This window comes from Hylaeus anthracinus, unplaced genomic scaffold, assembly GCF_026225885.1.
Source record: "Hylaeus anthracinus isolate JK02 unplaced genomic scaffold, UHH_iyHylAnth1.0_haploid 4, whole genome shotgun sequence".
Lineage (NCBI taxonomy): Eukaryota > Metazoa > Arthropoda > Insecta > Hymenoptera > Colletidae > Hylaeus > Hylaeus anthracinus.
Window position 1 is genome coordinate 11,983,614 of NW_026535289.1, and position 22,289 is coordinate 12,005,902.

General features: G+C 44.0%; 1 protein-coding gene across 10 annotated transcripts in view; it reads right to left on the reverse strand.

The window, feature by feature from the left end:
- Nucleotides 1-10,281: 10,281 nt before the first annotated feature.
- Nucleotides 10,282-22,289, reverse strand: part of LOC128894697 (multiple C2 and transmembrane domain-containing protein) — a 36,768-nt gene continuing 24,760 nt past the window's right edge. For 3 of the 10 annotated variants that reach the window (XM_054156615.1, XM_054156617.1, XM_054156616.1), the window contains exons 2-11: nucleotides 21,286-21,866; nucleotides 20,003-20,829; nucleotides 19,148-19,296; nucleotides 17,965-18,370; nucleotides 17,582-17,724; nucleotides 17,127-17,486; nucleotides 16,675-16,804; nucleotides 15,690-15,854; nucleotides 14,990-15,315; nucleotides 10,282-13,783 (exon numbers count right to left, since the gene is read on the reverse strand). In XM_054156615.1, coding sequence (XP_054012590.1) covers nucleotides 13,672-13,783; nucleotides 14,990-15,315; nucleotides 15,690-15,854; nucleotides 16,675-16,804; nucleotides 17,127-17,486; nucleotides 17,582-17,724; nucleotides 17,965-18,370; nucleotides 19,148-19,296; nucleotides 20,003-20,829; nucleotides 21,286-21,775 — 3,108 coding nt within the window. In that variant the 5' untranslated portion in view covers nucleotides 21,776-21,866 and the 3' untranslated portion in view covers nucleotides 10,282-13,671. Of the gene's footprint in view, nucleotides 13,784-14,719; nucleotides 14,784-14,989; nucleotides 15,316-15,689; nucleotides 15,917-16,674; nucleotides 16,805-17,126; nucleotides 17,487-17,581; nucleotides 17,725-17,964; nucleotides 18,371-19,147; nucleotides 19,297-20,002; nucleotides 20,830-21,285; nucleotides 22,238-22,289 lie in introns of those variants that run through there. The other 7 variants (XM_054156618.1, XM_054156623.1, XM_054156619.1 and 4 more) reach the window with 7 other exon arrangements.

The window sequence follows — 22,289 nt, forward strand, 5'->3', positions numbered from 1 at the left end:
TAAACACGACCACGTAACATAATTGAGTGCATCTCGCGAAAGAAACTTTCGGGACAACCTAATAAATGGACGTTTCTTTCGCTGTTGAAACCGTTTTCAAAACGCGTCATCAACTTTCACCCCGACGGGGGACGTGTCATTTAAAAAAGGCGCGACTGCTTTTACATTCCTCGCCCACAGTTATTGAATATCTTCTCCGTAACGAAGATTCCTAGCGCCTTCCTAGCGCGATCCTAGATCCTTCTTTTACTCGAAATGCCAGTGTCCAGCGAGTAGAAGACAATTCCGCGTCGCGTTGGCTTGCTTTCCACTGTTTAGATTTCGAGCGCAGTTGACGTCATGGATTGTTGTTTTTGCTGAGGCGTCGTAGGCGTCGAGATTCATCCGCGTCGCGAGGCGACAGGTGAGCCGAGAGCAGGAGAGAGAACGGAGATGAAAGAGGAGAGGCACGCGTGCAAGGAAAGGCCAACGTGCCATGGATGAGCAATGAACTTGACCGGAAGTGGGTCAGGTTAAGTCTTCCTCGAGCTCGGCGAGCATCGAGACGTAATCCTTCGAGTATGACTTGCGATACAATGATTTTGTTATCGCGAGCCAATTATGTCACTTTCGGAACACCTTTTAGTAACTAAAAGTTGCACAAAGAGTAATTAAATATTTACTTTACGTTTGGAAAATACAGCATGATTAATAACTGAAAATTAATTTCTGGCAATAGCTGAATTAATTAATAACATCTATTTAAAAAATGTTCGAGAATATGATTTTTCTCTAATTTCTTTCATTCTTTTTCGATGGATAAGAAAGCTTGAAGGGGATTGGTTGTCGCGCGTCACCAGAACCGTTTCGATATCCAACGACAATAGAATCGAACGTTAATACTTTAGACAACTCATATTCACGATCATTGCTTGAACAAATATTACTAATAATTAATTTAACCGTTGTCAGAATATTTTGTCGATCCGATCAATAGATATTACAATATTTCACGTCACTTCTGTCGAGAAAGTTTTCAAGTACGAACTTTCTTCTACCTTTTAAAATCTATCTTATACAATTATCGAACCGTGTTCGACACGCATGCGTTAACTACGCGCAATAACAACCTGGCACGTGATAGAAAGTGCAACCTTGAATTAATAAAAGTGATTTAATTATGCGCTGTACATACAAAAACACAATAAAAAGATGTACAAATACGTTTGGCTATATAATATCTTTAGCTTTAATTAAATACTGATCAGGAGAATCCGAGAGCTAATATTCCAGCGGTAATTAACAAAGTATTGACGCGACGAGGTCAGAATTTCTCCAGCTATCGCGTTAATTAGGCCACGTCTGTAATTTTCGCGGAAATCCTAGAAAGGTGGTGACGCGTAGCGGACGATCGCGAACGCTTTTGCAAAATCAATCGTCGTATGCGTATCGAGGAGCGTGTAACCATTGAAATGGCCTCCGATCGAGAGTTGTTTCGCGTTACGAAATCATTGTTTGGGATCGTGCGACCAGCGGTGGCCGACGTGTAGCGAATCCGCAACGAAACCCTTTTGTCGTTCGATCGCGCGCAAACGTTTCGTACGTGGCTGGTACCGTTTGCTCGTTATTGAACGTAACACGCGAATTCCGTGTTCAGATTTTTACGTTACGTTCGACGTACCACTGCTTCGTTTAAGTTTATCGCGAAGCACGTGGTAAAAATATCGGCTCTCTGTATCTTCAAAGTATCTTTATCGGGCACGAACAAAACACGCAACGAAGTGTGTCAATTAAATGGAAAAAATGGAAAACGAACCGAAACAACGTCGATAGGTCACGGTGAAAATTGTAGAGTAAACGAGAAATATAACGATAAGGAAGAGGGAAGTATTATGCACGATTAAAATAACGATAAGGTCGTTATACCGTTGTCGATTCGTTAGCGAATCTACGGGGTGTGTTCTCGGTAACCACTTCAGGAATGGATTCAGCTTCCTAACGATGCAATATAACTTCGAAACAAAGCGAAATAGGTCACGTGTTTATACGAACTTTGTGGATTAATTTCCAACGCTGAATCCATCTACGAACCTGGTCCCACCCGTGAGATACACTCTGTTTACTGGTTTATTTAAAATATGTGGTACGTCTACGACGACTTCCAAGCGGCTTTCTGGACGGACAGCTTTCACTGATCCTCGCTGCCTGGTATATCGCACACGTTCGTCGTCGAGTGGCGACGTTTGTGCAAATTAAAATAAAACAGAGTACTGACTGACAATAAAGCGACTGACAATAAAATTTACAATTTTTACATCTCCTAATACATCATCGTGAAAGTGTTATCAATGGATTGGTGAGGATTTCCCGATGAAAGCGAGTTCAAACACGACCCCATTCGGTCGACTTTTAGTTATACGCAATTCATAGTTCTTTAAAAATGGCTGCCAGAACGTCAAACTAAAAGTGGTCCGAAGTGGGTCGTGTTTGGGGTCATTTTCATCGGAAGGACCTCACGAATACATTAATAACACTTGCGTAAGGATATATAAAAAAAAAATTTTCGCGCCCAAATAGGGTCGTGTTTGGACTTTCTTTCGTCGGGAAAATCTCACGAATCCATTGACGATACTAAGATACCATACGAAAGCGACAAATTCTGATTTTTATAAGCGAATGATTCCTACACTCAATAAAATTACTACCCTTCCTACGTGGACAGATACAGAACGTAACGACTAAATATAACTCGTGCCTCGCCGCAAGATCAATTCAGCGAGACTGAAAAATATTTTTCTTGGTTTCTACTTCGTTAAATTAAATGGATAGAAACGATATCGGTCCCGTATCTGGGACGTTGCTCGACGAAGGCCAACGAGCACGTCTTCGTGATTGTCGCGATCTCTCAAATTACTCGATCCCGCGATATTACGTGTAAATAAGAGGCTATGTAATTCGGGTTGTTGGTGGGGTCGAGATAAAGGTAACTTTCCCCGTTGGAAATAAAAAAAAACGTAGAATCGTACGATTCACGGAGGTGAAGCGTGTCTCGTGGGAAACTCGACTGGGCAAGAAGGCGGAACGTGGACCGCGATATAGGTCAGCCAGCGTAACAATGCTGAACTTTAGCACATCCGCGCGGAATCGATCCGCGACCGCTGCATCCCTCTCTTCCGCGATGGGGACCAATCCAATGACATACTCATTAACCCTATAGTACTCCAGTGGGGTCTGACATTCCCCAGTCGACAAATATTGCTTTACAACCGGCGGAGAGAGCTCTCTGCACAGGTTTCAAGTAACCTCGCCATGCACGTGTCAACGTACTCACTCTTAGAACACTGATGAACGAAATTCCTAATTGCATAAATGTTTCGTCAGATAGCGGAATTTCGAGACCACTAAAATCCATATGGATGCACTGGAATGACATGCACTGACCCAGGTTGAGACTTGGAAGATTCGTACTAGGCTGAAATGCACCACGCCGAAACTCGGAAAAAGCAGCGAGCCTGAAACGTGATTTTCAAGTTTGCCCCGAAACATCATCACGAGTCACCCTCGTGATTTTCAAGTTCGTCCCAAAATATCATCACGAATCAGCCTCGTGATTTTCAAGCTCGGCCTGAAATGTTCATCGCGAGTCAGACTCGTGAGAATAGTGCAATGTAACAAAAATTAGTGCAGTTAATTTCTAATAACAATACATAACACAACACAGGTCAAGTTTCCCGAAAAAAATGAATTCAAATTACAGTCGAACAACGTTCCCATTCGGTTTCATCGCCGCTCCCCCCCCCGGTAAGAGTCGTTCGAGCGAAACGCGAAATTCGTACGGCGCATCGGTAAGTGGATCGCGTTACGCGAAACCTTCGACTTGGAATTTTAATTCGCCGTTGCGTCACGCGTTGCGCGAGTAATTGAAAAACACTGGGAAATAACAATTACGGAAACGTTGAGCGAGGTACGAGGCTGGCTGGAACGCAACGTTTGACCTTTGCCGTTTTCTTGCCGTGTATTCTTTCTTACCACCTCCCGTCTACACTTCCCAGTGGTACAACCTTTCCCGTTTTAACGTGGAATAATTTACGGTATCGAATGGTAACGCCCCCGTCTTCGTAACTTCAGTTTCCACGAGGATACTCGAGCAAACGACGCGGGAAACTCGTTGGAAGGAGCTTTTCCTTTACGGCGAGCACGTTTGGAATTGACTTGGTACCGGATTGGGAGCAAGGGACCTCCGTTTCCACTATGACGTGCACAGGGTGTCTCGAAGGGTCTCGAGAGTTCTCTAGTAATTAGACAGTATGTGTATTTTGTAATAGTTCTGTTTCGCGTTCGTCTATCCTGAAGGATCAGGTTTTACAGATTATTAGATACCAGGGTCTATGGTGCCTGGTTAGAACGCTATAGGTACTTGACGACACGAGGTTATTCGAAAGTCGTATTAATACAATCTCGGGTCGAAAGTGTTCTGTAAATTAATCCCTTAAGGATGTTTAATCTATACAAAGTAAAAACGACAAAATAAATTAACTTTTGATCGGTACCGAACAAAAATTAATAAAAGACACTCAAAGAAGAAAAAGTCTACCTTGGTGGAACTCGATCAAAATCATCTCAGGAGTTTGGATCAATTAATCCTCGATGTCTCGGCGAAACAATGCGCTAGATAGATCGTGCTGGAAGAAATACTGCAACGTATCGACGATGGAAAGGGTTAGGCGTTCCCAATGAAAAAGTGTTCCGTAAGCAGAATATGGGTGTTCCTGTTGCGTGTGTGCCCATACAAGCTTGCGCTTAATAATCGTTAGGAATTGCCCATGGGAAAGATCTCGACCCGGGCTGGTCGGCATTTCACGACACAGATAGTTTAGACGAGATTAGAATTGTATCAACGGATAAGCTTGTAATGCCAACTGCGCAGATCTTTACGATTTTCCGATATCTTCGCGTGACTGGCATTGCCAAGTCGCGAGAAATGCAGTTGCAACGATATTTCTATCGCGCGAATTTAATAACAAAGAAGATATCGAGACAGAAGATAAAGCGGGCGTATGTTACACACAACGTATGTTAAGATCGATTTACGAATAGAAATTGTTTGTATTTCGATCGAACAAAAAAGAGGAAAGAAAAATCATTTAAAATTCGTCCCTCGTTAATTCAGCCAACAATTCCGAAGAATTACGTGAAACATCCTCGACGAAGTTGAACGAGTCTCTCTATTCAGAAAAATTTCTTTCGAAGAATTCGGGCCACAGTTACTCGACGAACAAAGAACGAACGCAAACAATTGGCCAGTGATAGTTGTTCGCCGACTTTCCTCGAGTCTCGGTGTCCCACCTACTTGTTCCTCCAGTTCTCTGCTGGTCGCAACGTGTCCCCCCCCCTCCCTCCCCCCCGCGTAAAATCTTTTCTAAGAGGGCCCGCTAATTTTCCTTATCGAGCCTCACCAGGCACTTTATTACCGAAACGTGGCGTGGCATCGAGGTCACGGCCAATGGTGAAAGTTCCCTAATCGTTTCCGTGGGACGGTCCCTTGTGGAATGGTACGCGCAAGATCTCTGAGCTGCTTCTGTTCAACGCTGGAACTACCAAACAAGTCGAAGCTGTTCTTCGAATCATTCAATCGTTAACAGAACCTGTGCTCAGCTTCGAGTAGTATCGAGTAGAATTTGCACTATTAGGTTAGCCATTGCACTATTTTTAAGGGTCTGACTCGAGATGAAAGTTGTTGGCCAAACTTGAAAATTATGAATCTGAGGTGTGATGACAATTTCAGATCAAACTTGAAGATCACGAGTCTGACTTGTGACGGAAATTTCAGGCCAAACTTGCGAATCATGCGTCTGACTTGTGATGACGATATTGAGCCAAACTTAAAAATCACAACTCTGACTCGCGATGAAAATTTAGTGCTACCATCAATATCGCAGCTGACCATAGTGTTAGCGACGTTTCTAAACAATTTCTATAAATAAACAGTTTCCTAAAACCTCGATTCTATTCCGATGCAACTGCAGACGTGAATAAATTGCGCGAGTAAATCCATAAGAATTGGTTTGACGATCGTACAATGTAGAAAATCACGATCACGAGGTCGGCAGAATGGAACGCAAGACCGATTTGTCGCGACGTTGTCCACTGGATCCGGATCCTGGTGGCGTGTAATCGCGAAAACTGGATCGACCAGCCGCGCTCGTAACTTTCCACTAGCCGTATGAAAATTTCAGCTTGCTCGGGTTAACAGGGCCACGCGCAGGAATGAAATAAAAAGAATCACCTGTTCAGGTTCCCGAGTCCGAAGTGGCCGGTCGCGAAATATGTGTACATATCTTCCTGTCGTGAAAGTTCCTCTCGGTGGCCAGAGCGTGGTCGTTGGCTCCTGAAATGTTCCTCGTGACTCGATTAAACCAATCAAAATATTGCTTGTAAATATCATTATAAAAGAAGTTATTGGTAGTGCGACTGGGACAACAGTATCTATAAAGACTGTGTCTATTAGACCGAGTGGTGGAATATACCAAATTGTAACGACTTTAACAATAAATGAACTAACTATTAATTGTAATCATTGTAATTCATACAGTGACTGAGACTTTCAGCGATTCTCTGTGACTAATACCAATATTCGATATGATTAACAGTGATAAACACTGATTTAACAGTCACCATGTACACAGAAACTTAGCAAAGAATTTCTAGATATTTTACATTTTTTTCTTCCAGTCTCCCAATGTGAATTTCAATAAAAAATATGTTATCTTCGTTGTGCAGCGTCCCTTTCGCCTAAAACAGAAAGTGAAATGTTATTTAGTGAGAAGAAATCGAATTTAAAGTACAGACTTATCTTTTCGGGATGCTTTCTTCCGAGGTGGGTGAGGACCAGTTCCGGCGACACTGAAACGATGCTCTCTCGATGAGACCCAAATCTGAGAGTCGATCTCGACCTCGACTTTCACCCTCGCGCAAGGTCTAGGACACTCAGGTGAGCCGGATCTTCGTACCGTGAATGAAGAATCCTTTATGGCGTCGAGGAAACTGGTTTAATGGGGGCTCGGGCGTGTCTAGAGAGTACCGACTTCGCGAACCCCGCGATTATGGTATATTGGATCGCTGGAATGTCCGCGCGAGTATGAAAGAAGTACGAAAGTACGAATACCACTCTGTGCTTGATATAATCGCAAATTGGTTTGCGTTTTCAGCTCGCGCCAATGAATCATAGTTCACGCGAACGACGTGGTTCGCCATCCGGCTTGTGAAATCTTCGCGTTGTCCTCCATATTTTTCTCTCAATCGACTGGAAAATCAGGTCGTATCCAGCCCGTTTCGCGTTCGAACGTTCGCAACAAAGGAAATTGCGTCGCTGCCCTCGCCGAGCATGCGTCATAGCGCGTTAGAAAGACTCCGTGCGGGTACAAAAAATCACGTGAGTCAGCGTCCCGTAGGTCCTGAACTCGACTTCACCAGCACCGAATCACTTTCACTGTTTCACCGTAATGGCCTTTAAAAGGACTATTTTGGAGGCCTGAAATCGATAATACTTTACTATAATATTTGTTGGGAGTGAAAACGAGCGAAAATTTTATTAATTCTTTTCAGATGTTTGGAAGTCTATTATATCACGAGTTCGTTGTATCATTTTTTTTAGAATACCTTATAGTAACCGAAGGTTGGATAAAATATTCGTTCCGCTTGGAAATTTAACGGAAAAGTTACGCTTCGATAGATCGAAACGTCAGGATTCCTGATGGGAAGGAGCCAGTCTGTAGGAGCAAAGAACCGAGCCTGTTGGATATTAAAAGCTTTGTTTATTTTTAACTTTATCCCTCTTTTTATATTATGAATATAACAACGACTCTTATCACCCTTTGTCATAAGTACATTTTGTCGGCAGATTCTTATCCAAACAGGGATTTTCGAATAACGAATAAAATACACGAGACTTCGGTCGCGACGAACGTCTATCGAAGAGCGTCTAGAATAAAATGAAGTTTGCTAGGAAGAATAACAATTTTATTGACTGAAGTAGCATACGTTAAATTGAAACATTCTGACATGCAAATCGAATAATACAATATTATTATCATAAAGTATAAAAACCTCTTTATACACATTATTACTATGAACGATGAAGAAGTGTATTCAGTCAGCCTGGCGATGAAGAGGACGATTACGTTCGTTAAATCTGAAAAAAATCTGGGGCGAAGGATGGCACGTTAAATACGCGGCTACCTTTCTTAAATTTAAGAGGAGAATTTCGCGTACTTTCTAGGGGGCGTCTCGGAGATTCCCCTACCTTAAAAAAAAAAGAAAAAAGAAAAGAAAAGAACGGAAAGTCAATGGAACGGTCGTACCCAGACAATATCAATAAAAAGGAATGACCTCGGGAATGACTGTACAAAAACGGATCCGACCCACGTCGGCCGCGCGATTCGAAATTCGACGAACGACACACGCAACGCGATAATTGACAACGACCACACTCGCTCGCGTCGTCGAGCTTCGAATCCGCGCAAGGGACGTGTGATGTCGACGTACCTAAAAAGAAGAAATCGATTCAAAGTATCACAAGTTTCTCACTTACTAAAACAGTTCGTTGACTAGATGACAAAACGAATACGCCCCTCTTTCCCCTCTTTCTCTATCGTCTCAGTGTTCAGGTGCAAAATGTTCGGTGTGTTCGTGGGTAAACTGCCTCGCGCTTTAGGCCCCGTGAATCGGCGATCGGGAGAATGGCGAATACCTTTACTTGTTTTGTACACCCTATCTGACCCTCTGAGGCGCGAATATGCGAACCTTCCGCACCGATGACAGATAAGATTATGGGGTAAGAGCACTTTTATGTAAGCTCTCGCGAACTCACTGCGCGCACTAATGCTACACATTTTCACGTTTCGACGATTTCACCGATTTTACGTTATCTAACAACGGTAGATGGTATAACAACGGCTCGCAAACGAGACTTTTGCGTATATAAAATAACTAGAATCACGATTTAAGATAAATGAAGGTGACGCTTCAGAGAGTCAAATATATCTCGAGGGATCCGATCTGTTCCAAAAATTTTTAAAGGTGTGAGAACGACAGACATAACGATTCAAACCTTGTGAGATCGTGGTGAAATTATAAGTGATCTGAATATACAGGAATTGTCGCGCCCAAGTGACAATTTGTTTACGTTCAGAATCCCTGAACCACGTTATTGTCTAACGAAGATCATTGTAGTTACCGTACCCTCGTAATAACAATATAGATGCATCGGTGAGGTTCTCCCTATGAAAATGAGTCCAAACACGACCTCCTTCCGACAACTTTTACTTATATGCAATTCATAGTTATTTAACAATGGCAACCATAACGCGAAACTAAACGTAGTCCGAAGTGGGTCGTGTTTGGACTCATTTTCATCGGTAGTACCTCGTGAATACGTTAATCATTTTTGGGACATTCTGTATAATCAGAATTATCAAAATTTAACGTTAACCCATACTACTCTCACGATACTGACGCAAAACGAAGGGCGGGGACGGAGTAAAAATGTTTTGGAACAGCCTGTGCATTCGCGTGGGCGTAATCGTGACATGACAATGAGAAGATCGACGACGAGAGAATCGAAAAAGCGGCGTTCAAAGATTCGATTGTTAGAAAAGCGAAGAAATGGATCGACGATATCCCTCCTTCCCTCTTTCAGCTTTCTCACCGGCTGGCACGAACCGTGAAATCGCGGTTAGGAATAATTAATACCGCGCGTCGCTTCCCTCCTCGAGCATGTTCCTCGCATTATTTAACAGTTTGCAATCTCTAGAAAAAATTGTATTCGCCGAACGCTTTGAAACGTACCCAAGGGAACACATCGCCGCCATTTTGGTTGCGCGCTTGGACCCGGGCTAATTTTATTCGACAGTCGAATAACGAAGAGCGTTCGTTCCATTATTTATTCCATTATTGTTTTTATTTGGCTGTATCGATGTGGTATTTCGAGTTTGCCCGGGTCTGCGTGCTGTACGCAACAACCATGGAAGAAAAATAGCGCCACGGAACAACTCAGTGGTACCAAAGGGATAATATACGATTTTTCGGTACGCTCCAAAGGTTCGTTACACGGTGTCTCGCAATCACAACATCGATAAATCGTCGATCTAAATTTCCCTTGGCCGACTAACGCATACCTCAGCCGCGACGTCCGCGATAAGACTACGAATATCACTTTCGCGACAACGCGAGCCCGTAACCATCCGGAAGTGGTAATAAAATATACGGAAGTAACGTGGTCGCCTTCTTTTTTTTTTCTCTCTCTCTCTCTCTCTCTCTCTCTCTCTTCTTTTTGTTGCGTTTACAACGACGACGGGGATTGCGCAATCGCGTAGGAATAAAGTGGCGCGAAAAAACGGTAGCGTAATATCCAGAACGAAGAAAGTCACAGAGAGCAGTCCCTGGAACGTTATCTAATCGACGACCAAGCCTGCGACCGTCGTCGCGAGAATAACAATGGCAATTACCTTTATAAAAATAGTAACCCTACTCGCCGAAGAAACTTTTACCTCTATCGTTCGTTATTTTCAACCGTACGCGTCGCCGCGCCGTTTCTTCGGCGATTTCTTCTTTAATTTTCAACGATGGCTACACGACGTATTATCCGAGAAAGTTCTACGACGAATTCGTAACATTATTAATCTTTTTAGGGGGAAGATGGTTTGATATGTTCCTTATTATTCTGAAAACGCTTCATTGTACTCTGGACTATGCGGATACGGTCCACGTAATTCGTTCGATTTCATTGTTTTTTTTGTCACTGGAAAGCTCGACATTTTTCGTACGGACGTGTATGGTAGCTACATGGTTCTTGTCTGTTCTGCGATCGTTATGTTCAGGTTCATTCGAAGGTCACTGTTTGCTAAATGACAGGCAAAGAAGATTATACAGGGTGTCTGAGGGTAGCTGAGATGATTCGGAACGACAATTTCCTTTGCAAAAATGCTATACGATGCTTTGTTCTTGAATTATTAACGAAAAACCGCCGACCAATCGCAGCGCCCGAGTAGCGAGCGCTCAGCCGCGAGAGCACAGCTGTGATTGGTCGACGGTTTTTCATTAATAAACGATACACCCCATTTTCGGCTCTTACACTAATTATGGAGCACCCTGTAGAGCTGTATACAAAGAATTTACAATCTACTAACGATAAGTACAATAGAATTGAACATATCACGTGGTCCGTCCTGTGTAACGATAACAGATCACGTTGAAATCACCGACAATCTTTTGACAGACTGGAAAGACAATCGACACCCTCGTTGTCGGTGATTCGAACGCGACCCCCAAATGGTTATTAAATGTTTCATAAACGAAGACACTCGCTTCATCCGCATTCTGTGTCGCCATGCTCGAGGAGATCGCCTAACGCGTGAACGTGTGCGTTGGAACGAAGAATTCGATAATTATTAAACACTATTAAAGAGAATAACATCGGGACGTTCCCCGACGGTAAGACTAACATTTCGTTTCACGAACGACGAATAACCATCGTAAATCGAACCAGAGATGGACAAATATTTATCTAGACGAGATTTCCGAACGACGAGTAAAAGATTAGTTTCGCAAAAATTGCGATTCCATTAATGAAACGAAAGCTAACAACTGGCTGATCGAGTGAACGTAGAAAGTGAACAAATGTTGGCCGTCTATGGTTCCCATACGCGCGACGTTTTATTCGTTTACCCGTCGCCCCTGAAACGGAAACAGCTCGCTAAGCGAATTCGCGAGACTGTCGCCCGAAACAACGCTATTTGTCTTTTTTATTTTAACTTCTTTATCCCTTTATATCTCTTACCCACTGGTAACGATTTCTTTGTCTTTCATTTTGTTTCTTCAGCAGCTATATCTACGACACCGATGGACGAAACGGATCGACGAGGATAACCCTAGGCGGGAATTATTCTCGCGTTTGTTACATAATCTATGTTGCCTCTTCTCCGTCGATTATTGTTAGCTAATCCATTGCAATAAGAAAAAGGAAGAAAAGAAAAGATACACACGTTTCCCGTTTGTTTCGATACGTCGGAAACGCGCTCGTCCCGTTCGAACGGGATATACTTTCAGAAACGTTTTGTCGACTCGCTTCTCTCACGATTCGCCTGGCAGGGATGGGCAAAATAGTTATCCACGAGAAAATCTGGAGTGATCACAGAAGACTGTTTATAGGTTACTCCGTAAAAATTACAATTTCAACTGCGAGATCATTCGAAATTTTACCGATCGAATGCACCGCTATACTTTGGTTTTATTTGTAATTTGATAGTCGAATAGAATGTTGCCCAGCTCTGCTGCTTGGCTTGCCGACAAGGAGGTCAAACGCTCCGAGAAATCACGTTTATTTCCTCTTCTGGCGCCGCTGACGTAAGTTTATTTCTTCCGTAAACTCGTCTCGTGGGAGTCTGCCGTGATTTCTCGGATTCCCAGAAAGGATACATACATTTCTGTCGCGGAACGTTCGCGGGGCAAACAAATACGAACGAAACGGAGGTTTTAGATTCATTCATCGCGCAAACCAACGCAGGATAACAAACACGCGATACTGTGACCGACTCGACTTCCCTCTCGGCAACCTTATCACACACGGATTCGTCTTAGCCAACGGTGGCCCAACAGCTTCATACTGCTGCGTATTTTTGTGAATAATCCGATCTGATTCACAATCGTATTTCGATATGATTACCTAGATGAAAAGAAAAAGAAAAAACTAACAACAATTTCTGCGTGGTATGACCCGGAGAAATCGTCAAACGAACGTGCGAAATTTACAGTTTCGAATATCACATTGTAATCTTTGAACCGTCGGTGTAAATATGTAGCGTTCGATTATAACAATTTTAAGCGATTTCGACATCGTATATTTGTGGAGAACCAGTGGCGCAGCGATCCCTGGTTATACGCAAGCCCGTCTTAATAGTATGGTTGAATCTGTTTCGTTCAGACATCGCAGATTAAAAAAAAAAGGACCCCTTAATTTATGAGACTCCTGGGTAATGCATTGGAATTCATTTTATTCAGACATGACAGATTAAAAAAACAAGATTCAAGGACCAATGGCAAATTTCAGCGAATCTCACGCACTGACATAGGGCCCCTTAATTTATGGCACCCCTTGGTAAATCGGCGCATTGCGATTCATTTTATTCAAACAAGATAGATTAAAAAAAAAAATATTCCAGGGCCAATGGGAAACTTCATGCATTGACATAGAGCCCCTTAATTTATGGAGCCCCCGAGCAAGTGCCCAGTGTGTTCCTACATTAAGATGACACCGTTACACGAAACAATTTGTCTGAATTTCGCATAACCAGGAACCTCTGCTCCGGATACCAACGCGGAAGTCCTCCCACGATTGGGAGGCGTTGATATTCGTGAACTGGACCATCGATACTTGACCACCGTGCAACAGTCACATCCAAGGCATACCACGCAGAGGGGGTGTTCGTACTCGATCAGAGATAGCGGGAACTATAGTTTTCAGGCATCCCCTCTAGTTAGAACTCTACAAATGGAAACGTAGGTTTCTCAGTCCATGTCGATCACATCCGAATTCTCCGCTGAGCCCTTGCGCTGTCGCGGCTTCCGGCGCAGCAGGACGGTCCTCAGGATGCTCGGTGATCGTAGACCCGCGACTTCCGGCCGCGGGGCATTCTGCTACGCGGCCTTCTGCCTCTTCCTCTGCTCCCTCCTCGTCAGGTTCGAGTGGCCCGGGCTGCCCGAGGGACCGCTCTTCTCGCAGTCTGCCGTCGACAGTGGTTTCAACTCCCTGTCGAAAAGAGAAATCGTTCTCAGGGTGTGAAGCACTCGCGGCTATCGATTCGATCAACATCGATATCGTTGTTGTAGAAACGGGAGACAGATAAGTGGTGGAATAATTGAAAGTGTGGGTTCACGGGCTTAGGTACATCGAAAGCAGGCTTCGCGAACGCAGAGATCAATGATGCAAACGTAACCTAGGCTCCTCGAATAGATTTTGGAACCAATAGAGTTCGGAACCCTAGAGCACGCGACCAGACTTTCATTGGTCCGTTGACATGCTGTTCTAAATCAGGGTTGTGATCCGAGGTCGATTAAGTAACGTGGTTTTACCCTAATCTTTCCTCCCTCGGTAATTTAAGGTTCAAGGCCCAGAACTTGGTTCGTTGTCGAAACTAGCACGTTCCTGATCACATGCAGTTTCAATGTCGCGACGATCTCAATTGGCCGCCCAAGATCATGTTCTCTAAGGATCTATATTCCTGTTCGACCTCCTGCCGGTAAGACAGAGCACCTTTAAAGGTTTCTTCGAAAAAGTAAGAAGCGGCGGGCATTGAGTGGCCAATCGATCCTCGTTCGACCGAACTTGAAACGGGAAATGCAGTGACGAATAAAATGTGTCGTACATGACATTCCATCGTATAACACCGAACATTTACACAACAACGGTTAGAGATGAAGAATACGGTGCGATTACTTGTGTTTTGAACGTATGTTGTACTGACGGATGTTCGATCGACTCGTGTCTGACTGTAACGTGTGAATGAGGTGTGTTTTGCGTGGGTTAGGGATAAGGAATTCAAACAAGAGATTAGAGAAAAGAAAGAATGTCGGTTCGATCATTCGAAGTAATCGCCGAAGGTTGACCTTGCGTTCATTAAAACGGCAAGCTATACTTTCGTTTTAAAAATACAATTTACCGTCTCGGTGGAAATTTCGGTCTTACCCAGGTTCTAACCGACGTTCGGATAGTGTCTTCTCAAAATTTCTGTTTATTGCCGTCCAAATCACTGGATCAGATAAAATTTGGAAAATGGCCATAAATGACTTGTTTTCGAAGGTGTTCTTTTTTTTTTTTAAACATAAGAGATTATTTTCAGTTAGGAAAATTTAGTGGATGTACTTATTTGAAGCTATCAAAAAGCAGCAGTGTACGTATACGTTCTTAGTATAAATCGCTGGTAAATATCGAATAGAATCGTCGTTAATCACGAACCTGTAATTGAGGAGCTCCTCGTCGTCGGGCACTCGAGACACAAGATCGAGAACCTCGTTGTTCGGAACGGAGTGAGGCCGTACGATCTTTCTGAAGAACTTATTGACTCCCCACGCCAAGATAAGGTATCTGACGGGGATGAAATACAGAACGGCGGCCGCGAGAATCACCAGCATTATGGCCAAGTAACTGAGATAGGGGACAGTGAAATTGAAGAGATTCTTCACCCTCTCGCAAAGGCTGGCTATGTAGCCGATTGAATTCTGAACGGTCTGGGTCACTTCCTGTATCGCTTGCAACCTTTCCTTCAGACTTTTCTTCTCTTCCTGTAAACAGATCCGTGACGACGCGTTCAAACCACTTACTCTACTCGAGTTTCGATAACAGTGGATAAGGAGTCAACTATCAAACTTTTTTTATCGAAATCTTATCGAATCTTATCGAATCTTATCGAGAGTATTATTGATATATTCGCGAGGTTCTCCCGATGAAAATGAGTACAAACACGAGCCCCTTACCACAAGTTTTAGTTATATGCAATTCATAGCTCTTTAAAAATGGCTGCCATAACGTCAAACTAAAAGTGGTCCAAAGTGGGTCGTGTTTGGACTCATTTTCATCGGGAGGACCTCGCGAATATGTCAAAAACACTTTCGTAAGAATATATAAACAAACAAATTTCGTGTTGCATCGAGCTCACCTTATCTTTGTCGTCGTCGTCGTCGTCGTCATCCCCCGGCGTGGTTGGACCGTCGTCCCCGTCGTCGTGGAAATGGGAGCCCGTGTGATGCGTCAACGGTGTGCCAGTTATCGCCGCGACCTGTCCGGAAATCCATTGATTCAGCCCACTTCCATCTCCGTAAAGCTGACGGAGTAGCGAAGAAGGTAGGCATGCAGCGATGCAGGTAAAGGTCGTCAAGCGTTCAACTTATATATACATGTTATGTGCATTTATTTGGGATCACTATAGTATATTATTAAAGCAAGTTCGACGCGTAATATCGCGTCAAGGCGTTATCGTCAAGCGTAATATCAAATACAGGAAAATTCTATCTAGGTATATGCTATATAGGTTCGAAGTCTCTAAAAACGCATTCAGATATTATATAATGAATATTCATTAGAAGCACAAGCTGTTAAAGGGGCGAGAATTGTGCTAAACCGTTGTACAAACTTGAAATACAAGAGGAAATATCAGGTTCAAGCTTGGGGGATCTCAAACATTATGCTTCGTCTACCGAGGTGAGAAATTGTTAAAGATTCTATTTATACGCGTATCGGGTGCATAAAGATTGATTAAAATCTACGTTCATGCTGTTCGTATACCTCTACGATTCAAATTTTATTTAGCTCAAGGAGGACACCAATCTGTATTAAGTGGCGCTAATAGCAACGATAGACTTATTAAATGTGCACCGCAACCTTATCGAATAGTACACGGAAGTTCTTCTCTAAACAGTCGTTAACAATAGCACGTCTTAAGAAAAGAAGGGAATTGTACGTTTGCTCCAATCTACGCTTAATTGTTGCATTCGTTACCGGATAAGGATAAGTAAGCGCCGACGAAGAGACAAACGTGTGAATATAGATAATTACTTTGAAAATATAGAACAGTACGTGTTACAGAGGAAATCGTAAGCGAACTTTTAGATTAGAATAATAATTGTGCTATCTCGTGTACTTACCAGATAATATCGCAACAGAATAAGTAGCGCCGCGCCGGGGATCATGTAAGGCTCGAAATAGTAACAGCACAGAACAAAAAAAACCAACGCGATGACGCTTCTCATTTTACTCTCCCATTCCCAGCAGCTCCTGATCGCACAAACAAACAATTCATCGTCAGATTCGGACTCGCATCAATTTTAATCGAAACGAACAGGCGCTACGTTCGGGTAAATTTGTACACATCAACGTAGGAATTATCCGTGGTATGCGTTTTGATAAATATCCAAGTGCAACACGTGATCGTAAATTTAGCATTTGAAGAAGTGCAAATTGAGCGTCGTTTCAGCATTCATAGCACGCGAAGAATATTTAGTAGGTGTTCGTATATGAATAGTTCAGTCAGGACACGTATGACGCAATTGGTGACCAGGATCAAGGACGGTTAAAATTGAACGAATGAAGGACGTACTGAACGTATTTTCCGATGTCGATGAAGATAATGATAATGGCCTTCAGTCTGAGGACGTTGCGCAGGAAGACCTGCCTCTTGAACTTGATCTCAGGCTCCATGTATTTCGTCTCTTTGGGATTTAGCGTTCGAACGCAGGCCCTGAACACGTTCCACACGACGTTCATCTCCAAGAGGATTTGGGGCGAGTTCCCCTTGGCTCGACCTCTCAGCTTCTTGTCCTTCAACGCGTACCACCTCTTCTCTCCGTTTCTGATCCTCAACAACGGTATGGCGACCTTGCCAAGAAACTCTACTTTGTGGTCCCTGTCCTCGTCGTATACGGTCACCTCTAGCACCGAATTGATGTCCTTCACGTTGCTGAAAACGAGTCATTTATTCGTTGCGGAAACGTCGCGAACGCTACGATCGTTACAGAGGTAAAGGAGTGAAGCCAGGAGTGAACGATGGCTTACAAGGTGAAGATCTTCTGCCAGTTTGGAGCGAGCGTCTTGTATTCTGTCTGGGTCTGTAACCTGGCGTTCACCAACTCGAGGACGCAGAAGGGGTCGCTCTTTCCTCCCAAATCAGCCGCAGCCAGGCCCTGTGCTCTGAACACCTACGCAATTGCACGAAAATGACCGAGTTAACACCCGATATAATTTAGTAACAGTTCTACAGGTTCAGCCATTCGTTCTTTTTCTTGAAAAATAGAATAGAACTCATGCAATGGTAAACAAAAATAATAAACCTTCGTCGCTCGAAGCGTTCGCTGATACCGATAGCAACTATTTGAATACTCGAAGCCTTCCACGCTGAAGAGCGAATAACGGAAGAATGCCAAAGGAGATGCAAGTACCTTCACTGTCAGGTGACCAACGTCCCGTATCCTCTGCAGCGTGTTGAACACAGCGTACCTCTGATACAATTGCTCTCTCTCGCGTGGCGTTTCCTCGTGAGCGGCCAAGTCGCTGATGGTCTCGCTGGCCGTGGTGCCACTGATCGTCAACAACAGGAATATGCTACCGGAGCCGTCCTCGAGGTCACGCCAGAGCCGATGGGTGGTCTCCCGTTCCAGCGTCGCCAAATCGATCACCGTTCTACCCATCAAGTCGTCCTGGTGGCTCTTGTCGCGGTCCCAGACCGTCACCTCCAGCTCCTGGCCCAGGTACGGGTCTTCGTACAGGTGCAGGTCGAACTGCTCCAACCAGATCGGGTTCAAGGTCTTGTGCACCACCTTTGACTTGTACTTCTCTGTCCCCAGTCTTGGAACAGCGGAAAAACGCTGATCTTTTTGGACGTTCGAGCAAGAATTTCGACGCATTTGTTTGACACGTTCACGGCGGCGCTGCTATTTTTGTTTCTGGTCATGGAGCGGCACGGTGGTACACGCCGCCGTGAACGTGCTAATTGAGGGAGGGATGTAATAAAGGTGGCGAGCCTTCGAGAATCGAATGGAGCAACAAGGAAATAAAAATTCAAGACGGAAATTCGTTCGAGTAAGTGACGTTCAAGTGGCACTCCGAGTGATTCAGGAGAATGAATTAAATATCAGGCGTAAAGAAAGATATCTTATATAACGATGTACCGGTCCGAACAACCGAATGGTTTCTAAACAATTCACGATAATCGACCAGAGGCGTATAAAAGAAATATGTATATGAATGATAAATTTTGTTCAGGAATAGCCTGTTCCAATCGATACCACATGTGTTATATAATCAAGTGACAATTTCTAACAACTTATTATTTCTCAACAATTTATATCGTCTAGACAACGCTTCCGAACCGTCGATCAACATTGCCAGCGTTCGAAGGGGTTCGAAAGAACGATCCATAAATGAAACGGTGTATTTTTATCGGATGCCAAAGTCGCGCTACAGATCGAACTTTTTAACCGGAGCACGTAACGTGCTTCCATCAATTGTAATGCAACCTTGTACAGAGATAAGTCAGACGCCGAGCGCCGTGCATATTTGAAGGGAAGAGAAACAGGTATGGCAACGGAGTCACGAATAACAGCGCGATAAATAATTCCGTACCGAAACTTGACGTAGGGATCCGACAGCCCGTCTATATCCATTGGGAGCAGATTCTTCGCCTCGACGAGAACAATCGTCACTACGGAGCTCCATATTTGAGACTTCAGACGTCTATTTACGTCTGCCAATCGATTGGTCCGTTGGAAGTACTGTAATGCAAAAAATAAGACGAGTAGAAGCGGTGGCCCACGAGGAAGAAACGAAACTACACTCGACAGGTAAGGTTTGTAAAGTCTGCATCGAAAAATGTTGACTTTTTTGTTCAATTTTACTACAATTATACAACTATACATTTGTATTATGATTAAATGGGATATTGCTAAATTAATTCAGCAGTGAAAACATTAGAATATTTGATCGGGTACTTTTAGAAAATTGCTGCAAGCTACTAAGCGATCGATTTTCACTTTAACATAACATACAGTCAGGCCCATATTATTATTATTATTATTAAATATTCGTACGCTCTGTGTTTATCGAAAGAATTTGTTTAAATTATGTGATAGGTTTGATGTCTCCAAATAAATTTTTCATTATATATACATGTGTCCTAAAAATGTCGGAGGTCCTTGAACGGGGTGAATCGGGGGTGTTTTGAAACAACTTTTTCCTTAGCGAAAATGTTGTACGAGGCTTCGTTGAGGAGATATTAAGAGAAAACGGGATTTACCGTTAATATCTCCTTAAAGAAGCCTCGGACATTTTCGCCAAGGAAAACGTTGTCTCGAATCACACTGGACAGCCGCAGTAGCATGTATCTCCTTAACTTCAAGTACCTCCAACTTTTTTGGGACACCCTGTGTAAAATCGATCCGTGTACATGAAATAACGTAAAAAATAAATTCCAATCTCTACCCTATGAATGTCCTCCATTTTCTCCTTAACATTGTCCCTGAGCTTATCAAACAGATCCTGATGCTTGGCGTCCTTCGACTCCGGAGGGACCTCGACCTTCGCCGGACCGGAGTCCTCGACTTTCGACGGCAGCTCGGGCTTCCTCTTCTCCGATTTATCCGGCTTCGGAGAATCGGGCCTCTTGGCCCTCTTCAGGATCTCAGCCCTGCCCTCCGCCCTCTGCTCGTCCTCTATCGTAGCGAACCTAACCTCGAAACTTGGAGACTCGTTGGATCTCTTCGCCGACTCTTCGTCGCGTCTTTCTTGACTCGCGCCGGGCTTGCAATGATCGACGATCCAACTCTCGATAGGCAACAGCCACGGATGCTTCTCGACGTTCTCTTCCAGGATCCTCCCCATGTGATCCTCCAGCATCCTCTCAACGGAGCCCATTTTCCTCTCGAACGAGGACTTGAGCGACCCGATCGTCCTCTTCTCTTTGATCTTTGCTGGCTTCTCGATCGACAGGCCCTCCACCGACCGACAGATCTTCGACTCGAACGATCCCGCTTTCTCCATCTTGGCCCTCAGGTTCTCCAGGGAGCTCCATCTTCTGGAAGATGGGTCGTTACGGATCTCCGCGTGCTTTTCAGCCGAGAGGGCCACGAAGAAATTACTTTCCGATGACACCATCGACACCTTCGCGGTATTTTCGTCTTTTTCCGCATTGCTCGATTTCTCCTCCTCTTCGGGTCTGTTTTCGAAGACCCCTTGATCGGCTGCCAGAACCTCCGAGCCATCGCGGTCTTCTCGGCCGATGAATGGCTTGGTTCTATTCGACGACTCTTCTGGAAGGTTATTTCGGTAATTACCGTGTTAACGATCTCGATCTCGATGTCCTCGAAGTAAAGAGAGGAAAGACAGGATTTCTTAATTTTTAATTGAAAAATATAGGTTGGTACAAGGTTTCCTTGTCTACGAAATATTTGCTCGCAGCTCTTGTAAATACTCGTCAAATACTATGTAACGTTTGATCGATAAATTGGCCGATATTCAACTTGTGCCAGCCTGGATATCACGTTGTGTACTCAACGTTCACGCATTAACAGTTTCCCGATACTAATGTTGGCTGAGCCACGTTGAATATTTCATATATTAGCGACGCGGTAAATATTTCCAGTGACTCTGATCTACATAGAGGACAAAAATCGAAAAAGCAAAAAAGAAGAAAGAGCAATTGACCCAAGACCACCGTTATACTTCTCGATCATCGAAATCGAATCGTTAACAGAACAATCGATTACCACTCCTCTCGTCGCAAGTCTCGTCGAATCGCATCGCCTCGATGGCCTCGCGAAAAACAGCGTCAGCTTCAGCAGCGACATCCTCCGCAGCTCGATACTTCCCCACGTCTTCCTCGGGTTTGTGCTTGAACCTGTCCCGATTGCTCTCCCAAAATCGCCTCCACCTGCTCTCGACGATCTCCTCGGTCGACTTCTTCTTGGAAGAAACTCTTCCAGTGTTCTCCGAGTCCAGCGTTTGTTTAGCATTGTCGCCCACCCTGTCTCGTCTCTTCAGGCCACGTCTGGGGGTCTTGGGAGCCCCCCGGGGCTCGTGGGATCTAGCTTCGATCTCTGCGGGCTGATCGTTCCCCGACGATTCTCTGTCCTCCGAGTGTTCCTCTGTTCCGAGTTCGTCCTTTGGAAGTATCGTGCAGTCGTCGATATCTTTGCGAGGAACGCTCTGATCTTCCTTGGAAATGGATGAGCTCGAGTCGCTCAGAGATTTGTCCATGATGTTCTTCACGATCCCAGAAGAAAGTAACGAAGAATGTCTCGGGGTGATGCATAAGTCCCTGCAGTTTTATTTCGAACAGAATTTTGCCCTGAAACGAAGCATTCCTTGGTCAGGCGTTTGATATCGATCGGGGCTCTTGTTCCCTTGTAATTACTTCTTTAGATTGTAAAGCAGAGAAAAATGTTTCGAGCTACGATCAAAGTTGCTTTTATCCGGACCTCGTAGCCTCGTTGTTCGGAGACTGGTCGGGAATGGCTTATACATATATGCTAGATAGGAGCTGACACCGTAACTCTAATACTAAGATTCCAAATTTACCGTGTCGGGCACTTCGGGTCCTTGGTGGTCCTTGGTGACTCAAAGTTTAAGAGCTCAACGACTAACAACAAAAATGAACCAACATCGACAGAGGACCGTTAGTTTATGATTTAAAAAAGAAAGTTAGCAGACCTTTTTCCATATTTCACATGGCTGTTCCTAACTCTCTGGTCTGAATAAAGTGTTTTATTTT